This window comes from Lissotriton helveticus, chromosome 5_1 (genome assembly GCF_964261635.1).
Source record: "Lissotriton helveticus chromosome 5_1, aLisHel1.1, whole genome shotgun sequence".
Taxonomy (NCBI): domain Eukaryota; kingdom Metazoa; phylum Chordata; class Amphibia; order Caudata; family Salamandridae; genus Lissotriton; species Lissotriton helveticus.
In genome coordinates this window covers 456,895,949-456,917,299 of record NC_136065.1, presented here as the reverse complement: position 1 = coordinate 456,917,299, position 21,351 = coordinate 456,895,949, and the positions used below count along the sequence as shown (strand labels likewise).

At 41.6% G+C, this 21,351-nt stretch overlaps 1 protein-coding gene across 1 annotated transcript in view; it reads left to right on the top strand.

Annotated features, from left to right (window-relative positions):
* The window catches only part of ARHGAP22 (Rho GTPase activating protein 22), a 485,114-nt gene that overhangs the window by 119,126 nt on the left and 344,637 nt on the right, over positions 1–21,351 (top strand). The window contains exon 2 of the mRNA XM_078642703.1: positions 17,758–17,960. Coding sequence (XP_078498829.1) covers positions 17,758–17,960 — 203 coding nt within the window. The remainder of the gene's footprint in view (positions 1–17,757; positions 17,961–21,351) is intronic.

Here is a 21,351-nt window from a genome sequence, read left to right as displayed (position 1 = left end):
CACTACATAGGGCATATTCTGATAGGGGCCGATTACAAAAAATGGGGAAAAAAGACACTCCAGAATGCCGCCGATGTAAAAGCGAGAGGGAAACTTTTGCACATACACTATGGGAGTGCCCAGTGACAAGAATTACAGGACCACCATAACGAAAGAACATAGTGCCATACTGGTTGAAACGGTACCTATGGACCCCAAATTCGTAGTACTGGGAGATCCCACTGAAATAGACCTCCCAGAGCTAAGCTATTGTTAGCAAATGTGGGTTTTGTAGTGGCCAAACGAGACGTAGCACAACACTAAGGAACACCTGAACCACCTACACTGCGTGAATGGAGAGGAGGGAAGGCTTAAGAACTTCCTTTTTATCTAGTATGCTAATTATTCTTCTGCTTCTTTCTCCACTGGGCTCACGCTGGGACACACTCTGAGTAGCTGTGCACGCTACAAATCCCATAAACATATGACATGTTAAAAAAATGACATATTAAGCCTGTGGATGCCTGAAGAAATTAAAAAAAAACATATGGGGTCCCAGGATGCAATATTATGGACTCAGAGGGGGAGGAACAAGGGACAACACAAGCTGAAACATAGGATAATGCAGAGAGGGCAGGGGACCAATACAGAGTACGAGGGAGGACGGGCTATTTACATTACCATGTTGGATATATGCAAAAATGAGAACAATGCCTTCTGTTGATTGCGCTATGAGATCACTTAAAATCAAAGTCAATGTGTTTGCTGTGACTGTAACTAAAAATAATAAAAAAAATGTTAAAAAACGCACACAAAAAACAATTGTCCCAAAGTTTTAAAAAGGGCAATAGGAACCTGCCCTCCTGTCACAGACCCATATATCTCTTGCATTCCTCTGTTACAATTCTAGGGAGGGTAATCTTTCACCTTCTTTAGGGATGGGCCAGCGACACTACTTCTTTCTCCGGGGCGCAATTTGATTTCAGCCCAGGAGTTGGAACCGTGGAACAAACATTGAACCTCTTCATGATCTCAGGCAAATACATGCAATCAAAGGTTGAGGCAATCCATATGGCATTTCTGGATTTATCCAGCGCTTTTGACCCGGTGGACAGGGAAAAGCTCAAGGTAATGGTGGGGAAAGCTGGGATCACCCAGCATTGATTGAACTTTTGAAAAGATTACACCAGGGGACAAAGACACGGGTCCATTTTGACATGCATGAAGATTGTACCCCTCAGACAGGCCGTATTTTAGCCCCTCTTTTTTTTTTTTTTTTTTTTACATTAATGCTCTAGAGAGCAAACTGGTGTCAAGAGATAAAGATTTACCCCGGATTGGGAAACATGTCATCCTAGTGGTTCTTTACGTGGATGACACTTTTCTATTATTTCGAACTGCAAATAGTTTTCAGTCGTTATTAGAATTTTTTTATGATTTTATGAGGAAGCTAAACTTGAACATCAACCACACAATGTCTTATTCTATGATTTGAGAGCCTAAAAAGACTCTTTCTCGCCCCCATACCATCACAGGAATCCCCATTGCAAAAATCCAGAACTTTAACTTTCTTAAGATATTGCTGTCATTTGACTTAAGATCAGATACATTTCTGACCCAAAGAGTTGACAAGATGGAGGGGACAATAGAGTAAATTTTGGCCATAAACCAATTAAAGAGCTAATCATCTTGTATAGATCCAAATGCACATCACAGGGCACATATGTGGCAGGAGTAAGGGGATAAACATCACCTGGTTTATGGCAAACAATAGAAAATAAGTTCTTGTGCATGCTCCTTGCTATACCAAAGAGCACAGCCAGCTTAATTACCCACCTAGAATCTGGACTTTCTTACCTTGAAAACATAGGGGCATATTATCAAGACAGGCGATAAAATGATCGCCATTATAGCGGCAGAAAACTGCCGCTAAAATGGCGATAATGGGCTTGATAATATGCTCTATAGAATTCCAATTGAAGCCCATGTTAGATGTCCTTCACATTTAACATGGGCTTCAATTGGAATTACATAGAGCATATTATCAAGCCCATTATAGCCGTTTTAGCTGCAGTTTTCTGCCGCTAAAACTGTGATAATTTTATCGCCTGTCTTGATAATATGCCCCATAGTTTCAGTTGCCCCCCTGATCTTGTGGCTTAAGATATGGAGTCTCCATTTACTTTGTTTTCTAAAGAGATATTGGAGGACTGTGTAAAGTTAGAACATACTACCTCTATCCCTTGGTTATTCTACATTATAAAGCCCTTTATTTACCTTGGACTGACCCATTTCTTTTTCTCTCCAAATGAAATTACTGGAAGTGCAAAAAACAATGTAAAATCTGTGTTCTTCCAACATTGATCCCAAATGAGACTCTCTAAACAACTTTCCTCATCTACAGTAACATGTTATTTAGATCTTAAACAAGAAGTGTGAGTGGAACATTCCCTCCTTTGGGTAACCAACTCTGACCATAGGTTTTATCAAGCCCGATTCGGACTAGGTATAGTTCATTTTTTTGGTTGCTTACCCTCAGCAGAGCTCATGGTTTTACAGTCTACCACCTTGTCCCTGTGAAGGTACTGCTAAAAAAACCTTTGCACACTTTTTGGTTTTCTGTGTTTTTTCTACTCAAACCAGAATGTTTTTTTGTGGCCTGTTAAGCACTCATTTGGTGCCAGTTCCCACAGTATCGGTTTGTCATGTCTTTTACGTCTTGAGTCGGAACAATGTTACTTTACCGTCTGTCAAGCCCTAAAAGTGAGAAAATCCTTTAAAAGTGAGAAAATCCTTGAGTTAAAAAGCATGTTAGCTTTTAGTACGTGTATGAATTATGGCTCTTCTTTTATTATCTTTTAACTATTGCCTGAAATCTGTATACATTGTTTTTGAGTACCATCCATAGTTGTCCAAATATTCATTTTAAATGTTTTACATTTTAACATTATTACAAAAAATGCATTGTGTCATTTTTTATTGCTCTGGTACTAATGTACTTTGATCTTTTTGGCATGTTCCTATCTTTAATGGTCTCATGTTGAATAAAGTTATATTGACTGACTGGCTGCTCCTTTATTATCCACTTTTTCTTTATGTTTAATTGTTTGTCAGTCCCCCAGGGCCCATCTGGAACACTCACAGTGTAAATCTTAGTTGGGGGCCGTGGGGGGGGGGGGGGAGGGAGGCCCCATTGTGGGTGCTGGCTGGAGCCTGCATTCTTTTACTAAATGGGCATCCCGAAGCCCGCGAGGGGCATCCATTGCTAAATTTTGTTGGGGTTACTGGGGGAAGCACCATGGCTCCAAGGCCCCTACTGTCTCCCCGTCCAACACCATACTGGGTGTTGACAGGAGTTAGCACCATTCCTTTGATTCTGCCCGGGGGATCAGCATTTGTACCTGCTACTGCCAGACCAGAGCAAACTTTTGTTCCCTACCTGAGAAGTATGCCCACACTCTCCTGGGCAGGAAACCACAGTGTCCCTACGTAAGCATTATGATCTGCACTAGGGGATGGCGTCTCCGGGACCAACATCGGCTCAGCAAGAAGGTCCACTCGCCCCCCTCCCATATATTTGAAAATTGGGCCTGGGGGATGGGGTACCAAGTGTAGTGTCTTGCAATATTTTACAATTGATACCTTTTGGCTCCTAAAGGACTTCATAGTGCTCTAATGTAAGTGTCAGAGCCCTATGCCATGAAAGCTTGTTTCAGAATGTTGAGTTCGCAGTTACATACAGCAGAATAAAGATATGTAATACTAAGTTCCCTGTGTGGCATGGTCATTGGAGGGTACACATATAGTTTGTAGCTGGTGCTGCTACTACTTTAATCTGTGACCAAATGTGTTCCCCCTAAAATTCACTTCTTCAGATAATACTCCTGGGTTTTCTTTAAGGATTTGTAACTGCCAAGCAATTACACATCTTGCCTCAAACAATATCTGCTTATGAGTCATCAGGTGCTCCTGGTTAAATAATCTAATCTATTATTGGTGGGATATAGGAGGTTGGATGCACTCCAGTTTCCTGTTTGGAATGTGGTGGATAACAAGGCACTCAACTACTTGTTCATCATATGCGTTTCATCATTCTCTCAGGTGACACCATTCTATGGGTGTGGGTTGATCTCCAGCAAGGTTAACTATCAGACCCTTGCCACCAGGCTTGGCTGCTAACTTGCTTGCTAGGATTAGCATTCAAGATGGAGCTGAGTGACTTTGGTACCGTAGAATTGCTCTTTATGTGCTTTTCTATGTTGGATATTTCCTTATTTTGCAGCTATTGTGATATGCTTTGTCTATTGCTCCTTCAATTTAAGGTACATCATTGAATACGTTATGGAATGGTGTTTACTCTTCTCAAGCAAAATTGAAACAAAATATAGTATTGGGTGTATTTAATCATATTGAATTCAGCCACAGCCGTGTTTACTTTATAACATGTTTGCTTTTAAATTTGGCATGTCCCGATCTGGCGACTAATGGGACAAAATAGGTATATCCACTAGTGCAGGTTTGACTGACCATCCCAATGCAGGGGTGGATCCGGATTTCTTCTGTCACAGTAATCTGAATTTCTCAAATTGCATACTACTGCAGTGCTACATTTCTGCTCTGAGGTCTGTCTTCTCTTGTTCTTTACTTGCGGAAATCTTTGAGAAACTCACATACAAACACATCTATCACAGAACATAAATGACTGATTTACAAATTCTAAACAGATAATAAATTCCCATATAAAGAACACGCAGCAATGCTTTGATGAAACTATTAGAGCAAGTTTGAAGAAACAAGGAAGCACTGCATTACAGATTGCGCCATCAAATCAAGGACTTTAAAAAACTAAGATATGATAAAAACATGTATATCCATAAACCCTAGTGTGAGTATAAAACACTTAAAGACCATGAGATATGCAGGAAAAAAATGGCACTCTACAGAACTGAACGTCATATGTGGACAGCGGCGTAAAGAGTGGGTGTAAAGGGGTGTTTTGTTTCATAGATACAAACTCTGCACATGTAACAATACTAATATTTCTATATGATCAACTCAGGTCCTACATATGTATAAGTTGTTGGAAGGTTCATGACGGTGTTTGTTGATGTGACTGGAAATGTTTCAGTGGTGTCTGGTGTTCCTGGCAGCTTTGCAGGGTTGGTTACTGTTAGATACTAGCTATCTTCTCTTTAATGGAGATTGTTGCAATGTTGCCTTCTGTTAGACACAGTGTTGCTTGCTGCCACTGACATGGTATATAAATATTTATTTCTGTTAGATACTGTTGTTGCCTTCAGGTTCCGACACAATGTTGCAGGATTGTCTTCTGTAAGACACAACGTTTTGAGTATTTTTTTATTTTTTATTTTATATGCTTATAAAGCGCCAGACTAGACCCCCGAAAGGGTATCTCCGCGCTATAACTGCAGGTAGAGAGAGAGTAAGAGACAGTGTCCAAGGATGGGAAGACAATTAATAGCTGGGAAACAGATGGGTTTTTAGGTTTTTTCTAAACACCATGTGATTGGTGATTGACCTCAGTCCGAACGGCAATGAGTTCCATAAGATAGGTCCGGTATGGGCCAGTGCACGGCCACCTTGCCTGGTTTTCTTAATTCTAGGTATTTTGAGTAGTAGCTGGTCGCTGGAACGCAAGGAGCGTCCTGGGATGTAGGGTTGAAAAATGTCTATGAAATACTTAGGGCCCATCCCCATTAGACTCTTGTGTATAGTGCACAGAGTCTTAAAATGAACTCGCTTCTTCACAGGAAGCCAGTGAAGCTGAGACAGTAGGGGGCAGGATGGTGTCCTGGGAGGAGCATTCATGACGATCCTTGCGGCTGTATTTTGAATGACCTGCAATTTCTTGATTTGCTCCTCATTGGCTCCTTGGAGCAATCCATTGCAGTAGTCGATCCTACTAATAACAAGAGCCTGCACCAAAGTTTTCCTATGGTGATCCGGGAGATAGGGAAAGACACGTCTTAGCATCCCTATAGCCCGGAAGCAGGTGCCGGCTACTTGATTGACATGGTCCTTAAAAATGAGTTGTTGGTCAAATAAAACTCCCAGGTTCTTGACCTTACTTTTGGGGGTGGGAACAGGGCCAAGTTCCAGAGGCCACCAGTCAGATGACCAGTGTGTCGTCGCTTGACCGAACAACACAACTTCAGTTTTCCCGACATTGCACTGCAGACAGTTAGATGACATCCAGTCTGCAATGGCTCTCATCCCCTCTGCAAAAGATCTTTTTATTGCAGGTGTAAGAGTTTTAAAGGGAAAAAGAAGTTGGGTGTCGTCAGCGTAGGATACAGGGGTGAACCCGAAAGATCTTGCTAGGTTGGCAAGGGGGGCCACATATATGTTGAAAAGTGTAGGGCTCAGACAGGAGCCCTGTGGCACCCCCTTATTGAGCTCCCGATGGGTGGACTTGTGGGAGCCTAGCCTAACCTCTTGGGAACGCCCGGACAGGAAACTCTCCAACCATGCCAGAGCCTCTCCCTCTATTCCCACCTCCTTCAGGCGATGGAGAAGCACCTTTTGAGACACCGTATCAAAAGCGGCGGAAAGGTCCAACAGCACCAGAATCATAGAGCAACCATCATCCAGTGCCATTTTGATGTTATTGGTCACTGTTTGAAGTGCTGATTCTGTGCTGTGGTTTGGCCTGAACCCAGATTGGGAGTGGTCCAGGCCTTCCGTCGCTTCAAGGTGTTTCGAGAGATAGGTGTTCACGTGCTTCTCCGTGATCTTGCCTAGGTAAGGTAGGAGGGAGATGGGACGTAGGTTGGATAGGTCTGTCCAGGGAGATGATGCCTTCTTTCTTATCGGGTTCACCACTGCCTTTTTCCAATCTGCCGGGACTTGGCCTGTTCTGAGGGAGATGTTTACCATTTCAAGAATATGGGGACCTAGTAATGGGATCAAAGGACCGACCATTCTAGCTGGTACAAGGTCATTGGGGGATCCTGTTTTGATATGAGTACAGAGAGTAAGAAGCTCTGTATGGGTAATGGAAGGGAAAAACGTCAAGGAGGTTTTATTGTCTGAAACGGAAGTTGCGGTGGGGCCGATTTTAGTTTGACTTTTGCTGGTATTGTTGGCAACTAATATCTTTTCGTAGATGATGTTAATTTTGTCCTCGAAAAACAGCGAGACTTTGTCACACAATTCCTGTGAAAAGTCGTCTGAACTTTCACACGCCGTAGGTTTTATAAAATTTTGTAGAATATTAAAAAGTTCTTTAGGGCTGTTACCTGCTTCTACTATTTGTTGTGTCAATTGTAGTTTCCTCGCTGACTTAATGTTTTTATAGTATTCTGATTGGGCCTTTAGGAAAATCAAACGATTGTTTTCAGTTTTGGTTTTTCTCCAGGCTTTCTCGAAACGTCTACATTTTTGTTTCTCTGCTCTCAGTTCTTTTGTATACCATTTTTCTTGTTTTGATACTAGGTGTTGTTTGTGTCTTTTTAAGGGAGCAATGGTGTCAATGGTTTTTTTGATAGATTCATTCAGTTTGGCTAAAGCAATGTCTGCTGTATCGGATTGCAAAAAAATAGGATCTGTCCATACCTCTTGAGCCGTATTGATATTAATTTTGTGCCATTGACGTCTCCAAGAGGGGGGGGAGGGGACATTCTTTATGGGTCTCGCAGGAGTTGGTAGAGTAAATTCCAACAAAGAGTGGTCAGTCCACGATATGCTAGTAGCCAAGGAACAATTTATTTTAGTAGAGTTAGAGAAAATAAGATCGAGCATGTGTCCTCCTATATGAGTAGGTCCATGATTTTTTAATTCCAAGCCCAGATTCAATAAATCTGTAATTAGAGCCATGGATTCGGTCAACATTGGCTGGTCAACGTGTATATTAAAATCACCTAGAAGCAGAAAATCTTCTTTTGATTTTATATGTGGGGCTAAGATTTCTTGAAGAGTGAGTGCAAAATTAGGATCTGCTCCCGGGGGTCGATAGACCAGGGCCCCTTTCCAGGTGAAATGATTAGTTAGGTGAAATTTAAAAAGCAGGGTTTCTAATTGTGCGTTTGAGTGTTGTTCAATAATTGTACAATGTATATGATCCCTATATATAATCGCTAAACCGCCTCCGGTTTTAATATCTCTGTCAAGGTGTTTAATCTTATAGCCAGAGGGAATCCCCATTGCAATGGCTGTAACAGTGTGGGGTTTTAACCAGGTTTCCACAAGGAAACATATGTCCGGTTGGATAGAATGTATTAAGTCCCAGACCTGATGCTGATGTTTAGGTAAGGAACGTACGTTTAATAGAAAGCTTTTCAAACCCTTGACTAAGGTATGACGGTCTGAGGGAGACACGTTGTTGTTAGATAGATGTCGACATTCAGGGCAAGAGTAGGCAGCCTCAATGCGATGCCAGGGTATAACTGTGCTACAACATGTGGCAGGTCTAAGGCTGCGTAAAAATAGGGATGAATATAGAAGGGGTTGGGAATTCTTACCGGTGACGGTTTGTGAGGAAGGACCAGGGTCCATCGCCCCTCGCCCCGTCCTGTCGCGGACGGGCGCAGACGGGCTTTTCTTCGGCGCTTCTTAGGCGCGCTCGAAGGCGCCCCCTGCGCGCAACCGCTGCGCGCTTGTGGGAAGGGCGTGGCTAAATAGCCCGGAGTGAGGTAGCCACTAGAGCGCTAACCTCAACTCCGGGGAAACCGGAAGTGCAGTCTGCCTGGCTCTTGCCTGTCCGCCCTCCGCACAACGGCACTATTGCCGGGTCGGAACGAGGCGGGCAGGCGGGAAATTGAGCCCAGGAGATTTAGAGGGAGAGGAGCTGATTTAAAAGAACACGTGAGTCTGTCCAATTTAAAAACACAGTAAAACACAGTTAAACAAATAAAATGTTACAGACTCTAAAATCAGTCTGTTTGTTTGGCGCTTCTCGCAGCCCCCTGAAATTACCACTTCTCTTACAAGTAATGACGCTCTCTTCGCACAGCAGCGGGTCTGGGAGACACTGCCACCGTCTCCCTACCGCGCCGGCTCGATGGTCAGAACGGCCTAAATAGCCCGGAGTGAGTAGGACCCACTGTTGTAGATTACTGGCAATACTAACACGTAGTTGTTCTTAAATTAAATTAGTCCATACATTGAGGTCACTGTACTTTAATAGGGAAATGTGTGTGGTTGCAGGCCTGTGCACCTTTTGTTGTGTTCGATTATGAACTGGTTAGAGTATGTAGCAATTGCACGTCACTAGATAGGGAACATTATCCATTTGATATGTGTGTGTGTGTGTGTGTGTGTGTATACACACATACAGAGGATGTGCAGCATATATTATACTATTGTTGTCTGTTTTTGAGTGTGAGAGGGGTCATAACTAATAAAACAGTAAGCCTTCATTAGGTCATAATGTACCTCCCCTCCTTAAAAATAATATAAAAAGCGAAAAGAAATAAAGATATTCTCCTTTTTTGCAAAGGTTGGGTAGGTGCATCGTTGTAACACAAACCAAGATTTACTGACTTTGGTCAATCTAGTTTTGCATCAAAATACATTGGTGGATGTACGGGAACACCCTGAATCCACCCATGTACCGCCTCCCCAATGCAAGTTAACGGAAGGCAACACAAGGCACTGCCTTACATTATTTTACAGGTGAAAAGTGATTCAAGATTTGCTTGGCTTTGTAAATATCACTTAAGCATGTGCATTGTCTTACGTCACAGGGACTGAGGCAATTCACTGCACTTGCACCAGGCTCAGTGTCCTTTCACATTCCTGTTAGCATTATAAGAGCACGCCTACTCCAGGCTTCACCTTCAGGCACTGACATTTGTGGAACCAGGTCGCATGACAGCATCATTTTACAAGAGAGACTTGTCTTGTTGCACGATAGTTCCATCTCATGATTGAGATGTTTCTTTACCACTTTCAGCAGCCCACACAAGGTTATGCAAGAATCAAGGTATTTCACCTGGTAACTTGTATTGAAATATTTGCATTTACTTTTACCCAGCATGTGCATGCTCGTTGACACACCCGAGGTCCCTGTTTGTCACACACGAGCAGGGCTGGTCACATAGACAGTATATATCTCATATACATGACCAGACACTGGGCATTTTCCCACTACATGACATGCTGCAATCTGTTATTCTTTTTTAAGATTGCCTCTTGCCTTTGCAATTGAACCTGCTGATTATAAGTTTGCCCATTATTATTTAAATTTATGTTTCAAGTGGTCACGGCACATATGAATTTATATATTTTTTTATACAATTTTATACACAATACAATGAATCGAATATACTATTCAGGCTGTATATTTAATTGTTTACAATTTGTGCCGTTTATAACGATTGAATTGTGAGTCACATCTATTAACTGTGGATACAGCATACCCTTTTGTGATCTGCATATCGTAAGATTATTACAAGATGGCCGACACTTTTTTACTTGCGACCTGAGTCCTTTGTTTATGTTTTCTGAAAAGTATTTACTTTGTTCACACGCTATGCACAAACTTACGTGATCAAGGCTTCGTGGAAGCCGAAACATGTCGTAAGGTGTCAATAAACATCCTTGGACTCTGCTGACTCGTTTGGTGTTTTTGGGAATCTGAGAGCGTGATACAGAACTTTGGAAAGAGATGGATTTATATATATATATATATATATATATATATATATATATATATATATATATATATATATATATATATATATATATATATATATATATATATATATATATATATATATATATATATATATATAATGAATCAAAGTTATAACAACTTGATAAAAAAATTAGATTCAAACAAAAATATAATTGTCCGACAAGCGGACAAAGGCGGAAATATTGTATTGTGGCCGCGCCAAATGTACATTAGTGAGGCGGAGAATCAACTACAGGACCCCTTATGTTACAAAAAGAGCAATTTGGCAGCAATAAAAACAGCTTGGCAAGATCGAAATTCCAAATTAGTAGCATGGAGAAGTGGAAATCTCATCTCCAAAGAGGAATTTGGTTTTCTCAAGAAAGAGCATCCGGAGATACCATCATTCTACCTGATACCGAAAGTTCATAAAAGTGTGGACAGGCCACCTGGACGTCCCATCATTTCCGCCATCAACAGCTCAACTGAGAACATTTCGAAGTATATTGATTACTTTTTGCAGGACTGGGTCAAAGGTTTAAGGTCATATGTGCAGGACTCCTCCGATTTTATTCGAAAACTAAATGATGTTGTCTGGAATTCAGAATGTTTGCTCATGACACTTGATGTGTCTTCTTTGTACACTTCTATAAAACACTGTGATGGGATAAAGGCAGTCAAGCACTATCTGAACAAACGTGCCATGAATTTTTTATCACACAACAAAATGCTTTTGTCCATGATCCAGGTTGGTTTAGAGCAAAATTATTTTTTGTTTAACAATCAAGTGTATCAGCAGATTAGGGGAGTGCCTATGGGGGCCTGCTTTTCCCCCAGCCTAGCATGCTTGCATATGGGATGGTGGGAGGAGCAGGTCCTCATGGGACAACATCTAGTCACTATGCAAAACCATGTTCCCCTCTACCTTAGATACATTGATGATCTATTTTTGATCTGGCAGGGCACCAGGGAAGAGGCACAACTATTTGTAGAGCAGTTAAACAACAATGATCTGAATTTACAATTCACCTCTGCAATAGACAATACATCTGTCTGCTTTCTGGATATAGAGGTGTATATAGCTGATGGAGGACTGGCTAATAGATTGCATAGAAAGCCGACAGCAGGCAATACTGTCTTGCATGCGGCAAGCCAACATCCCCACCACCTGATACGCAGCATTCCTTTCGGGGAAATGTTGCATATCAGGAGGATCTGTAGTACAGATCAGGAGTGCTTTAGGGCCCAAGAAGACAGTAAGAAGCAGTTCCTAGCCAGAGGGTACTCGGAGGAGGTCCTCAATAGGGGATGGACCGTTCCAGAGCTGTCACAAGAACTCAGGCTCTAACACCGAGAGAATCTACAGAGGGGTTGATTGAAGACACTTCATCCAGTCAACCTATGGCAATTGTTACATTCAACAGACAACACAGTGAAATCAGAAAGATTTTCTATAGTAATTGGAATTTAGTGACAGGGGATCCTGTCATCGGTGGGTTGGTTGCGAAAAAACCGGAGCTAACCTTTAGAAAATCTATGTCTATGTCAGATAAACTAGTCAACAACCATTTGGAGGAACCTGTTCTAGGGACTTGGATGGCACTGAGTGGAGGATTTAAAAAGTATTTTGTTTGCAAAGCCTGTCGATACGGCTGCAACAAGACCCATTATCAGGTTCCATTCAAAGAGGCACCAGTACCCATAAAGAAACGACTAACCTGCAAGACAGAATATGCAGTTTATGTGTTGCAGTGCCCTTGTGAGTTACGGTATGTAGGGAGTACCCGACTGCCTGCTCACAAACAGGTTCTGCGACACATCAGGGCCATCGTTGGAAAAGATCAAGCATATCCGGTGGCCCGTCATTTCGAAAGTACTCATGAAAGTGACCCTAAGCATCTGCAATACTATGTTATAGATTGTGTGATGCCATTGAACAGGGTGGTAATAGGGAGGCGTTACTACGAATACTGGAAACTAGATACATAATAGAACTCGACAGCAAGACTCCGGGGGGTCTGAATGGGAGTGAAGATTTGTACACTTGCATATAGATTTTACGGGGTCTAAGTAGTCTTGAGTAGTATGTATCTATGTTATCCATTTGCAATTTCCATCTCAGCATAGAACATTTTGATATGTAGTCAGTCCTATGAAACGCCGTAGCAGTTATTAACATCAATCAGAGTAAGAATGAATAAAGGCAGTTCCTCTTTACCCAAAATAATTTTTTAATGAATGCACTACACACTTTATAGCAACACTTTGCAAAATACTTGCACATTGATTCCTCACTGAGAGGGGGTACTATTAGTTTACAGCAAATTGATTGAATTCGATATGCACTTTACAAAACCCACTTGGGTTGTATTAGCACTTTGAAAATGGAATGGAAATCAGTATTTATATAGATGTTTTTATAAGTATGCTATTATGTATTATTTCATCTATATTGTGTAATTTGCACATATTTATTATGGTAAATATTGTAAATTGTCTATTGGTTGGATACGATTTTAATGCATTTTTGTCTTTTATTGTCAGAATGTTTAAATCCACCAAGAGTATTTTTTCAGTGACCATTGCTTCAGTGCAAGAATGGTGGTTTGTTTATCCCGCCTTCTATGTTTACTATAAGTACCCTCATCAGTGTTTGTTAACACATCATGTGATCAAGCCTGTGGACACAGGCAAAACGCGTAATGCCAGACAAGCTGGGCGTTAAGATGCACGAATAAAGCACCTTTGTTTGGCACCAGATTGGGTTTCAGCTCATCGTCATTTCAACCAGCAGCAAGTTGGTAGCGCTTGTGGCGTGTGGCGAGGATTTTTTCATATATATATATATATATATATATATATGCTTCAACAAATAATATGAGACGTATGTGCCTTTGAACATTAAAAACATATATTTTTTCAATGACCCCTCCTTCAAATAATCCTCCATTGAGACGAGGTGTTCCCTCACTTTCCCACCCTGGAAGTGAATTTATTTCTACTTTAACTATAGTACACTTGAGTGTGTTTCCAGGGTGGGGAAAAAGTACAGGAGATGTGTGATTGCCAACAAAGCAGTGAGCTTGTTGTCATCCATTAACTTTGCTGGTAGGTGCATGCAGGAGTTGGTCCTTAGCCTGTTTTATGGGAATTTCTGAATCCAAAGGAAGGTATATCCCTAGCTTAGAAGGAGACAAAAAAGTGAAAATAGTGGTCTCTGCAGAATCAGACAGTTTATACATGTCTACTAAACTCTGTGTCATCACAGCCTTCTGAATAAAATGTTATGAACTTGGATGCATGGTGAACTAGCGAACACTCCCTGAAACCCAGGATTGACACAATAATTAAAGCTTTCACTTTGAACTGAAGCAGGTGTTCCAACCTGCCAAAGAAAATGTATTTGGCTGTCCTGACTAAATCTAAATCAGACATTATAATTAACTCAAAATTTGCTTACCTGGGTATTATCTTTGAGAAATCGGGCTCATGGTCATCCGCTGTAAACGTGAGAAAATTGTCTTTCTCCAGAGCCATAGGTGCAGTTCGTAATTTTTCAAACAAATTGGGTGGCCGACCAGTTCCGGAGCTAGTGGACATTTATAAATCTAAATGTGTGTCCACTGCGACATATGGGGCGAGGATCTGGGGTATAGCGGATGTTCAAAAAATTCAACGCTGTGAGAACGAGTTCTTGCGTTATCTTTTAGCTGTCCCGGGTTCTACTGCTACATTTGCATGCCATAAGGAACTCGGCCTGGCCTATATATCTGATATTATCAAACGTAATCCTCTTCTGTTGTGGCATAAGGTGTGGTCCTCTGTTGAGACTGGTTTTAACAGAGACATAACTAAGGACTGTCTCAAATTAGAGAGGGTAGCCAGGATTTTATGGATTAAGTATGTGAAATAATTATCGTATGACATTGGTCAACCTGAATATTTTGATTCTCCTAACTGTTTAGAAAGCATATTGAAGAAAAATTTGAAAGAAACTTGTTTGAACTATTTAGAGAACAAGCGTTGGCTTTTTGAAAGAAGTGAGATCTCAGTTATTGAGAACAATTTGATGTTGCAATGTCATGGTATCCAACCTTATTTGATACAGGTTCAAGGATGTTACTCTCGTATGTTATTAACACATTTCCATGGGGGTCTTTTTTTAGAATGGTTACATTCCCAGAGGTTAATTCATGGTCTAAATATCTGGTACCATGCCCGTGCGATGATATTTCCACCCAATCGATGTTACATTGCATATTATTCTGCAAATTGTATGATTTACCCAGGAGAATATTTTTAATAACTATCTTGAAGAAATGGGGACTTAGACAATGCAGAACAGCATTCTTGAGGCTTCAAATGCTGGAAAACGAATTGATTGTGCTGGCTATGTCGTCTTTTTTAAAAGCTGTAATTAGGAATAGGAACTACATGTATTAATTTTTCATATTTACTGAATGAGCCCAATATTCTTATGTAAGCAATATAAGCTGCTTCTTGTCATATTAACGTGTTTGGTGTAAAATGTATAATGATGAACTATTTTAATGTTTATGTAATTGTGTTTGTCACTTTTAATCTTTTTTATTGTGCTTTTATGGTTTTTAAACAAAATCGAATAAAGCAGTTTTTGACTTGACTTTGACTTAACATTAGATTCCCAACTATCTGATATAATGTTTACTCTCTCTCAGATTGCTTATAATGGGTTGACAGAGGAATAAAGATCAAAGCACAGGCCTCGGATAGTATCAGCATTTCTTGCTCATCGCAAACCTGATGAGATTTTAAATTGTATCCCTAATGCACAAAGCTCTTTATGTGGTGGCTCCACTTTATCCTGTCAGGAAACTAAAAAGCAGGCCCTTACATTTAAATATGTATTCATGAGGTAGTCTTACAGAACACTGTGCTGTCCTTTACGGCCACTGATTAAAATGTTCTGTCCCCAAATTTAAGAAAACTGCTTTGGATAAATTCTCAGATTTAGAAAGTTATCAAAGATTTTTTTTTTTTAATATTCCTACTGTTCTGTACCTCGGATGCTTGTGCCCAACTCACTGAAGCTATTAACTCAGATCAAGCTATCCTTGCAACTGCTTTAAACTCCTTTCTCATTCAGTGGTATTTACGCTGAAGTGGTTGCTGTGATCTAGACAAGACACCCAAGTAGCACCAGCCTGCAAAACTACGGGGCATATTTACAAGGGCTTATTGCCACAGGAATGTCACTTTTTGTGACGTTCCTGTAGCGATAATCCTTTCGTCTTATTTACAAGGTGGCATTAAACCGCTCAACTTGGCTTAACGCTGCCTTGTAAATACGGCCCCCTTTCACACTACACTTAGCGGGAAAGGAGTGGGCAACGGGTGTTGTGCTGGGCGTTCCGCTGCAACACGCATTGATTTTGGCACAGCCACCTAGTATTTACAAGGGTGGCGTAAATATGGGGCAGCGCCATAATTAAGACCAAAAATAACCTAGTCTTCACATGGCAAAATGAGGAGAAATTAATTTCTCCTCATTTTTGCGGTTTCTATGTGTGCTGCATTGTGCAGCACACATTAATCATTTTTTAAAAAATGGCATTTTGCAACTTCTACGTGTGCTGCACAATGCACCATTAGTGATTGTTTATGTGCAGGAAGGGAAAAATTCCTGCACATAAATAATCAGTCCCTCAATGCAGGCATCCTGCACTATGGTGCAAGGGTGCCTGCGTTGGCGCTAAGCTGCTGAATTTAGCATAAGCGCTAGGAAAAACACAGGGGTGCACCGTATCATTGTGAATACAGTGCATCCCTGCATTTTCAGAATGGCAGAGCACAGCGTTTGCAATTTTAGCTTAACGCTGCACTCCGCTATTCTATTGTAATGATGCCCCTACATTGTTGCAAACCTAGATGGAGTGCATCCCAAAGGTCCAGGACCAAGTCCACATATCATTGTAGGCTTTAAACGCTGTGATGGAGTGGACAGGCACCACGGATTGCACAAGGGCCTTGGATTGCTATTTAGATGTAAATGGCTGCTGCGAAACTGGCAAAATATTCAAAGTGCACCAGACCCCTATATGTGCCCTATTATAGATTGTAACTGTGTCTATGCACTGGAAAGGAAGTCTTATGGTGTACTAGTGCCCAGCCCAAAAGATGCTATAGGCTAAGAGGGTTGCAGTAGCTGGGGTATAAGCCTCTAAAGTAGAAGCGGGTGCCATGCTTGCACTGGTTGGTAGGATTTAAATATTACTATTGTATTGTATTGTAATTGCATTTATATAGCGCTTACTACCCCTGACGAGGCGTCGAAGCGCTTTTTCGGCGGGTAGCACGCTACTCCGGGACCCACAGAGGATTAGTGTTGAATTAGTATAGTGAAACATGCACGTACATTTTAAGTGGTGGATAGGTTAATCAGTTAATTGGATTTGGAATGATAGCAGAAGGATAGAGTAGGACAAAGGTTAGTATTTATTTATCGCTCGCTTGTTGACGCATGCTATTCAGGGAGCCTATAGAGGATTAGTGGTGAATTAATATGGTGAAATATGAGGTAATTTCAGTGGTGGATATTAGTCTGTTACTTTGATATTGTTAGGGTACAATAACTGCCAGGGCCCAAGATGTGTAGTTTCAAAATAGTTGTACCATATTCTGTCGAATATACAGGATTCCTCAAAGGTTCCAGCTCTCTGGGAAGAGTACATGTGCAGAAGGCTGCTCGGCTAAGAGAGCATGTGAAGTGATCAGCCACTTCCTACAATGTCTGGAAGCTTTCACAATGCTGATCAAAGGAGGTAGTTGCATAAAACTAGTATTAGGAAAGTAAAATGAAACACTGTCTACTCCATGCCAAAAATATTCTTTATTGTGTGGGTGTTTTAGAGCATACTGAGCTGAGCCACTACAAGATCTATAAAACAAGTTCACTTTGACCAAGGTTTTCCTGGTACATGCAGGCGTCTTATCTTCAGCAGGTATATGTCAGCTATATTTACTCCATTTCCAAATGTACAGAAGAGCGAGCACATCCTGGGCTGCCACAATCTGTTATTGCAGCATCTGCACCCAATGAAATGAGTTTTGTGTCTTTCAACTGTCCCCTGACCGCTTGTCTTTTCCTCCTCCTTGGTTTGCAGCCCGATCGAAGAGCTTGGTGATGGGCGACCACAACAGCTCTTTCTCCAGTCGTGTGCCCTCCCCAAGCCCCATGGACCGAGTACTTAAGTCAGGATGGCTGAAGAAACAGAGGAACATCATGAAGAACTGGCAGCAGCGATGGTTTGTTCTCCGTGGAGACCAGCTCTTCTACTACAAGGATGAGGATGAAACCAAACCACAGGTAGGGAACCAAGCACATGCCCATGGAATCCTTCATAGGGGCTTCTGAAGTTTGTCAGATGTGGCATGTATCGACTTTGGAACATCTGTTAAGGTTACTATTAGAGGGTCGGGCAAGCTCTGGGAATACCAGATTGTGTTTAGAGATAAGTTAGCAGCCAACAATTTAGGAGTTCAGAACATGGCCAAGGCGTTCAACATCAGGATGGGGCAAAAAACAGGCTTCAGGACATATTCAAGGGATGAATGTAATTTCTGAATGCCGTGCTCAGGTGTAGAATTGACAAATGAATGAATGAATAAAAGAATTTGCATAGTAGGCTGCAACCAAACACACATTCTGCTGGAGCTTTACAACATTCATCTGCAAGTCAAACAGGCCAATGTACATCACAGGAGCCATTGAAGTCAGGCAAACATTTTTTTTTTAATTCATACTGAAACATAGCCTGAGTTTAACTCAGGAAGTGTCGCTTGCAATAGGGGTACACTTTCTAAAACCTCATTTCCAAGTTTTGTGGGGGTTTTTAAAACGAGGAAAGCGCAAGTAGACCCAGATCATTAGATCATTATCGCTGGGGACAGGCAAGAGTAAATCTTTGGATTCCTCTGGTTAGGAATTCATGAGCCCTCCCCATCAGAGCCTTATGGCACAGCAGGTAATCTTCAAAGTGACACTATCATCTACCACCAACCAATAGAGTGATTGACAGCGAAGTTTAGCATCGTGTCATTTTCATAGTGCACCCACTAAACTAACACGATTCAATAGAAAAGACATAAGCCATGGCACCATGCCAAAAGGGCAAATGTTGTCAGGTATTAATAAATATAAGAGGTTATTCCGATGACTCAGCTCTGCCCTCATCTCCAAACCCTTTTCGATCTGTAACCTCTCTGTCCTGTACCAGGGTTAATAGATCAACAATAGGGGAGAAAACCTCAGATCATTCACAAAAGAAAGGAAATAAACATGGAATAAGAGCGAACAAATCTCTATAAACTCTTCCTCCTTTACTATACAAAAGTCACGACAGTGATGTGAGGAGAACTACCATGATGTTGGCCAAGTCATCCGGGTGGTCTGAGCCATAAGTGATGATTGCAAAGAACTGAATAGTTTCAGTCTTTTCCCCAGATGCTATCATTGCAGAGAGCATCTAGCCCTTTTAAAGCTAAGTGCATACATTCCCTACTCACCAGTGTATTAGGAACTTGGTGTAAGAAAGCAAGATGGGCTTTCAATAGTGCCTTCACACTCCTTGGTTGGTACCTTAATTGAGCAATCAATACCTAGCTCATCGATGTGGTGTAAACGTTGAGACGGATACACTACTATTGGTCATCACCCTAATATTAAAAATGCATGTACTCTGAAAGTTGTTAGAACAATAATACTTTAATATACACCTTGAAGTCTCCAGTCCTAGCTGTTCTAGAAATAAGCATGGAAACAGTGTTAGGTAAGAAGGGTTATGTTCTGCTTTTTGATCCACAATTTAAACAGCTTTCATAAACTCTAACCAGTCAGTGTCCACCAATGAGAAATCAGCACCACGAGCAGCATCTGAGTGGTCATTGATTCTTAGACTTTCTGAGAGGGAAACCTTAGGAGTGCCCCATTGAGCACTGTAGTTCATGACAAGAAAAGGAAGATTCATATGACTCTCGATTATTTTATGCTTTCATTTTCTAACTAAATTTCTTGGCATAAACCTGAGTCACAAATCTATTATAAAAAGTGAATGCAAGTATACATTCAGCTTGCAAGGAATGTGGACAACAAATGGAGGTACTTAGGTCACATAGGGCCCCCTTTTTGGAGTCAGTGGTTAGTGCTGGCTACTGGGAATGATGTCTCAGGATCTACTGGTAAGAGGTGCTGGGTGACTGTGCTAGTGCTCAGTTGTCAGCGGCAAACATATATATATTTTTTTTATAATTATCATCAAGGTTGGACAAAGTCACTTGATTATCATTTGTCTAGGTATGGTTCCTAAACCCATGGGCACTAATTCTGGTACCATAGGCAATAGTCTCACCGTTCCAATGATGCTGGTTTCTAGAAGCACTCCTAGTGCTGGTGTAGTGTAAAGGGAGTGGCAATTCCCAGGAGTCAAATTTTAAATCTATAAGTAGTTTTGTACAAATTGGTCAGATCTTAAGGTTCTGTGGTGCAGTTTGGGGCAGAGCAGATTAGAATAGCCAGGTATCATCCGAGGTGACCACAAGTTTGGCAGGGGACACTCCTTCCAGATCCAGACTAGGAGCCATGATGCAGCTCCAGGATCCATTGAGGTTTTTAAATCCAAACAGATCAAGTTAGTAAAGCTGTTCAAATGGTCTCAAAGGGGTCAAAATATATGTGGTTGCATGTGGAGCTGGATAGTGGACTAGTTCTGAGTAGGCACAGACGCAACATGCATGGTTTGTGCACTCAGCCAATCAGAAGGCAACCCAATGTGAGGTCTTCTATATTTATCTGGTGTGATAATTACTGCCTAGCACCAGTTTTAGGGGAAAGCAGGCATGGTTTGATGCTTCCTGCACCAAAATCTGCATGTACCAGTAAATCTCTGCATTTAGTCCAAGATGAATTTTGTTAGGTTTGATCTGACAATAGTTATAAAAAACTCATAATTCAGATAGGAGTTAAACACATATTGTAGTTTATTGGCTAACTCGTAGTGAAGGGGTGTGCCAAACTTTGAAGTCAAGCAATTATCAACATCCAACTTTTTAAAATAAACTTTCCTAGCTTTGCGAATTGCAAAGTTTGCAATAAAAAGGGCAAACTCATAGGCTTTCACTGTATCAGCAAACAGTTCCAGCTGCATGCAGGTCGAGAGGTGGACTGCCATCACTGTGGACACTTTGAATCTCTAAACTGATACCTCCCTCTGCCACACAAACTGACCCATGTATGCTCATTTTGTACTCAGCCCGAGCTGCCCTCTGCAGCAGCACTCCAGACCCCTCTGCTCCCTCCAAACGCTCTCTACTCCCACCTCCCCGAGCTTATATTTATGCAAGGAGTGTTGCACAAGCCACCTTAGGTTTTTGTGCCCACAGATGTACCACCAAATAGGGGTGTAACAAAGGCCCCCGCAGCCCCGCGGTGTGGGGGGGCCCAGGCTTACCCATTCCTGGAGGGGCCCCCCTCAGCCCCTACTGATGTGAGTGGGAGAGGGCCCTTCATCATAATCTGCAGGTTGGGGGGCACTAACGTTTTCTTATGCCACTGCCAGCAAATAGACATCCTGCACCAAGAAATCTTGATTCCTGACCTGCAGAGGGGGTTTGTGGGTATACTTTCACTCTCGGTGAAGCGGAGTGAAGTCCGAAAACGTTAACACCCTGCAGGTAGGCAAAGTTCTACAACTTTGGAGATT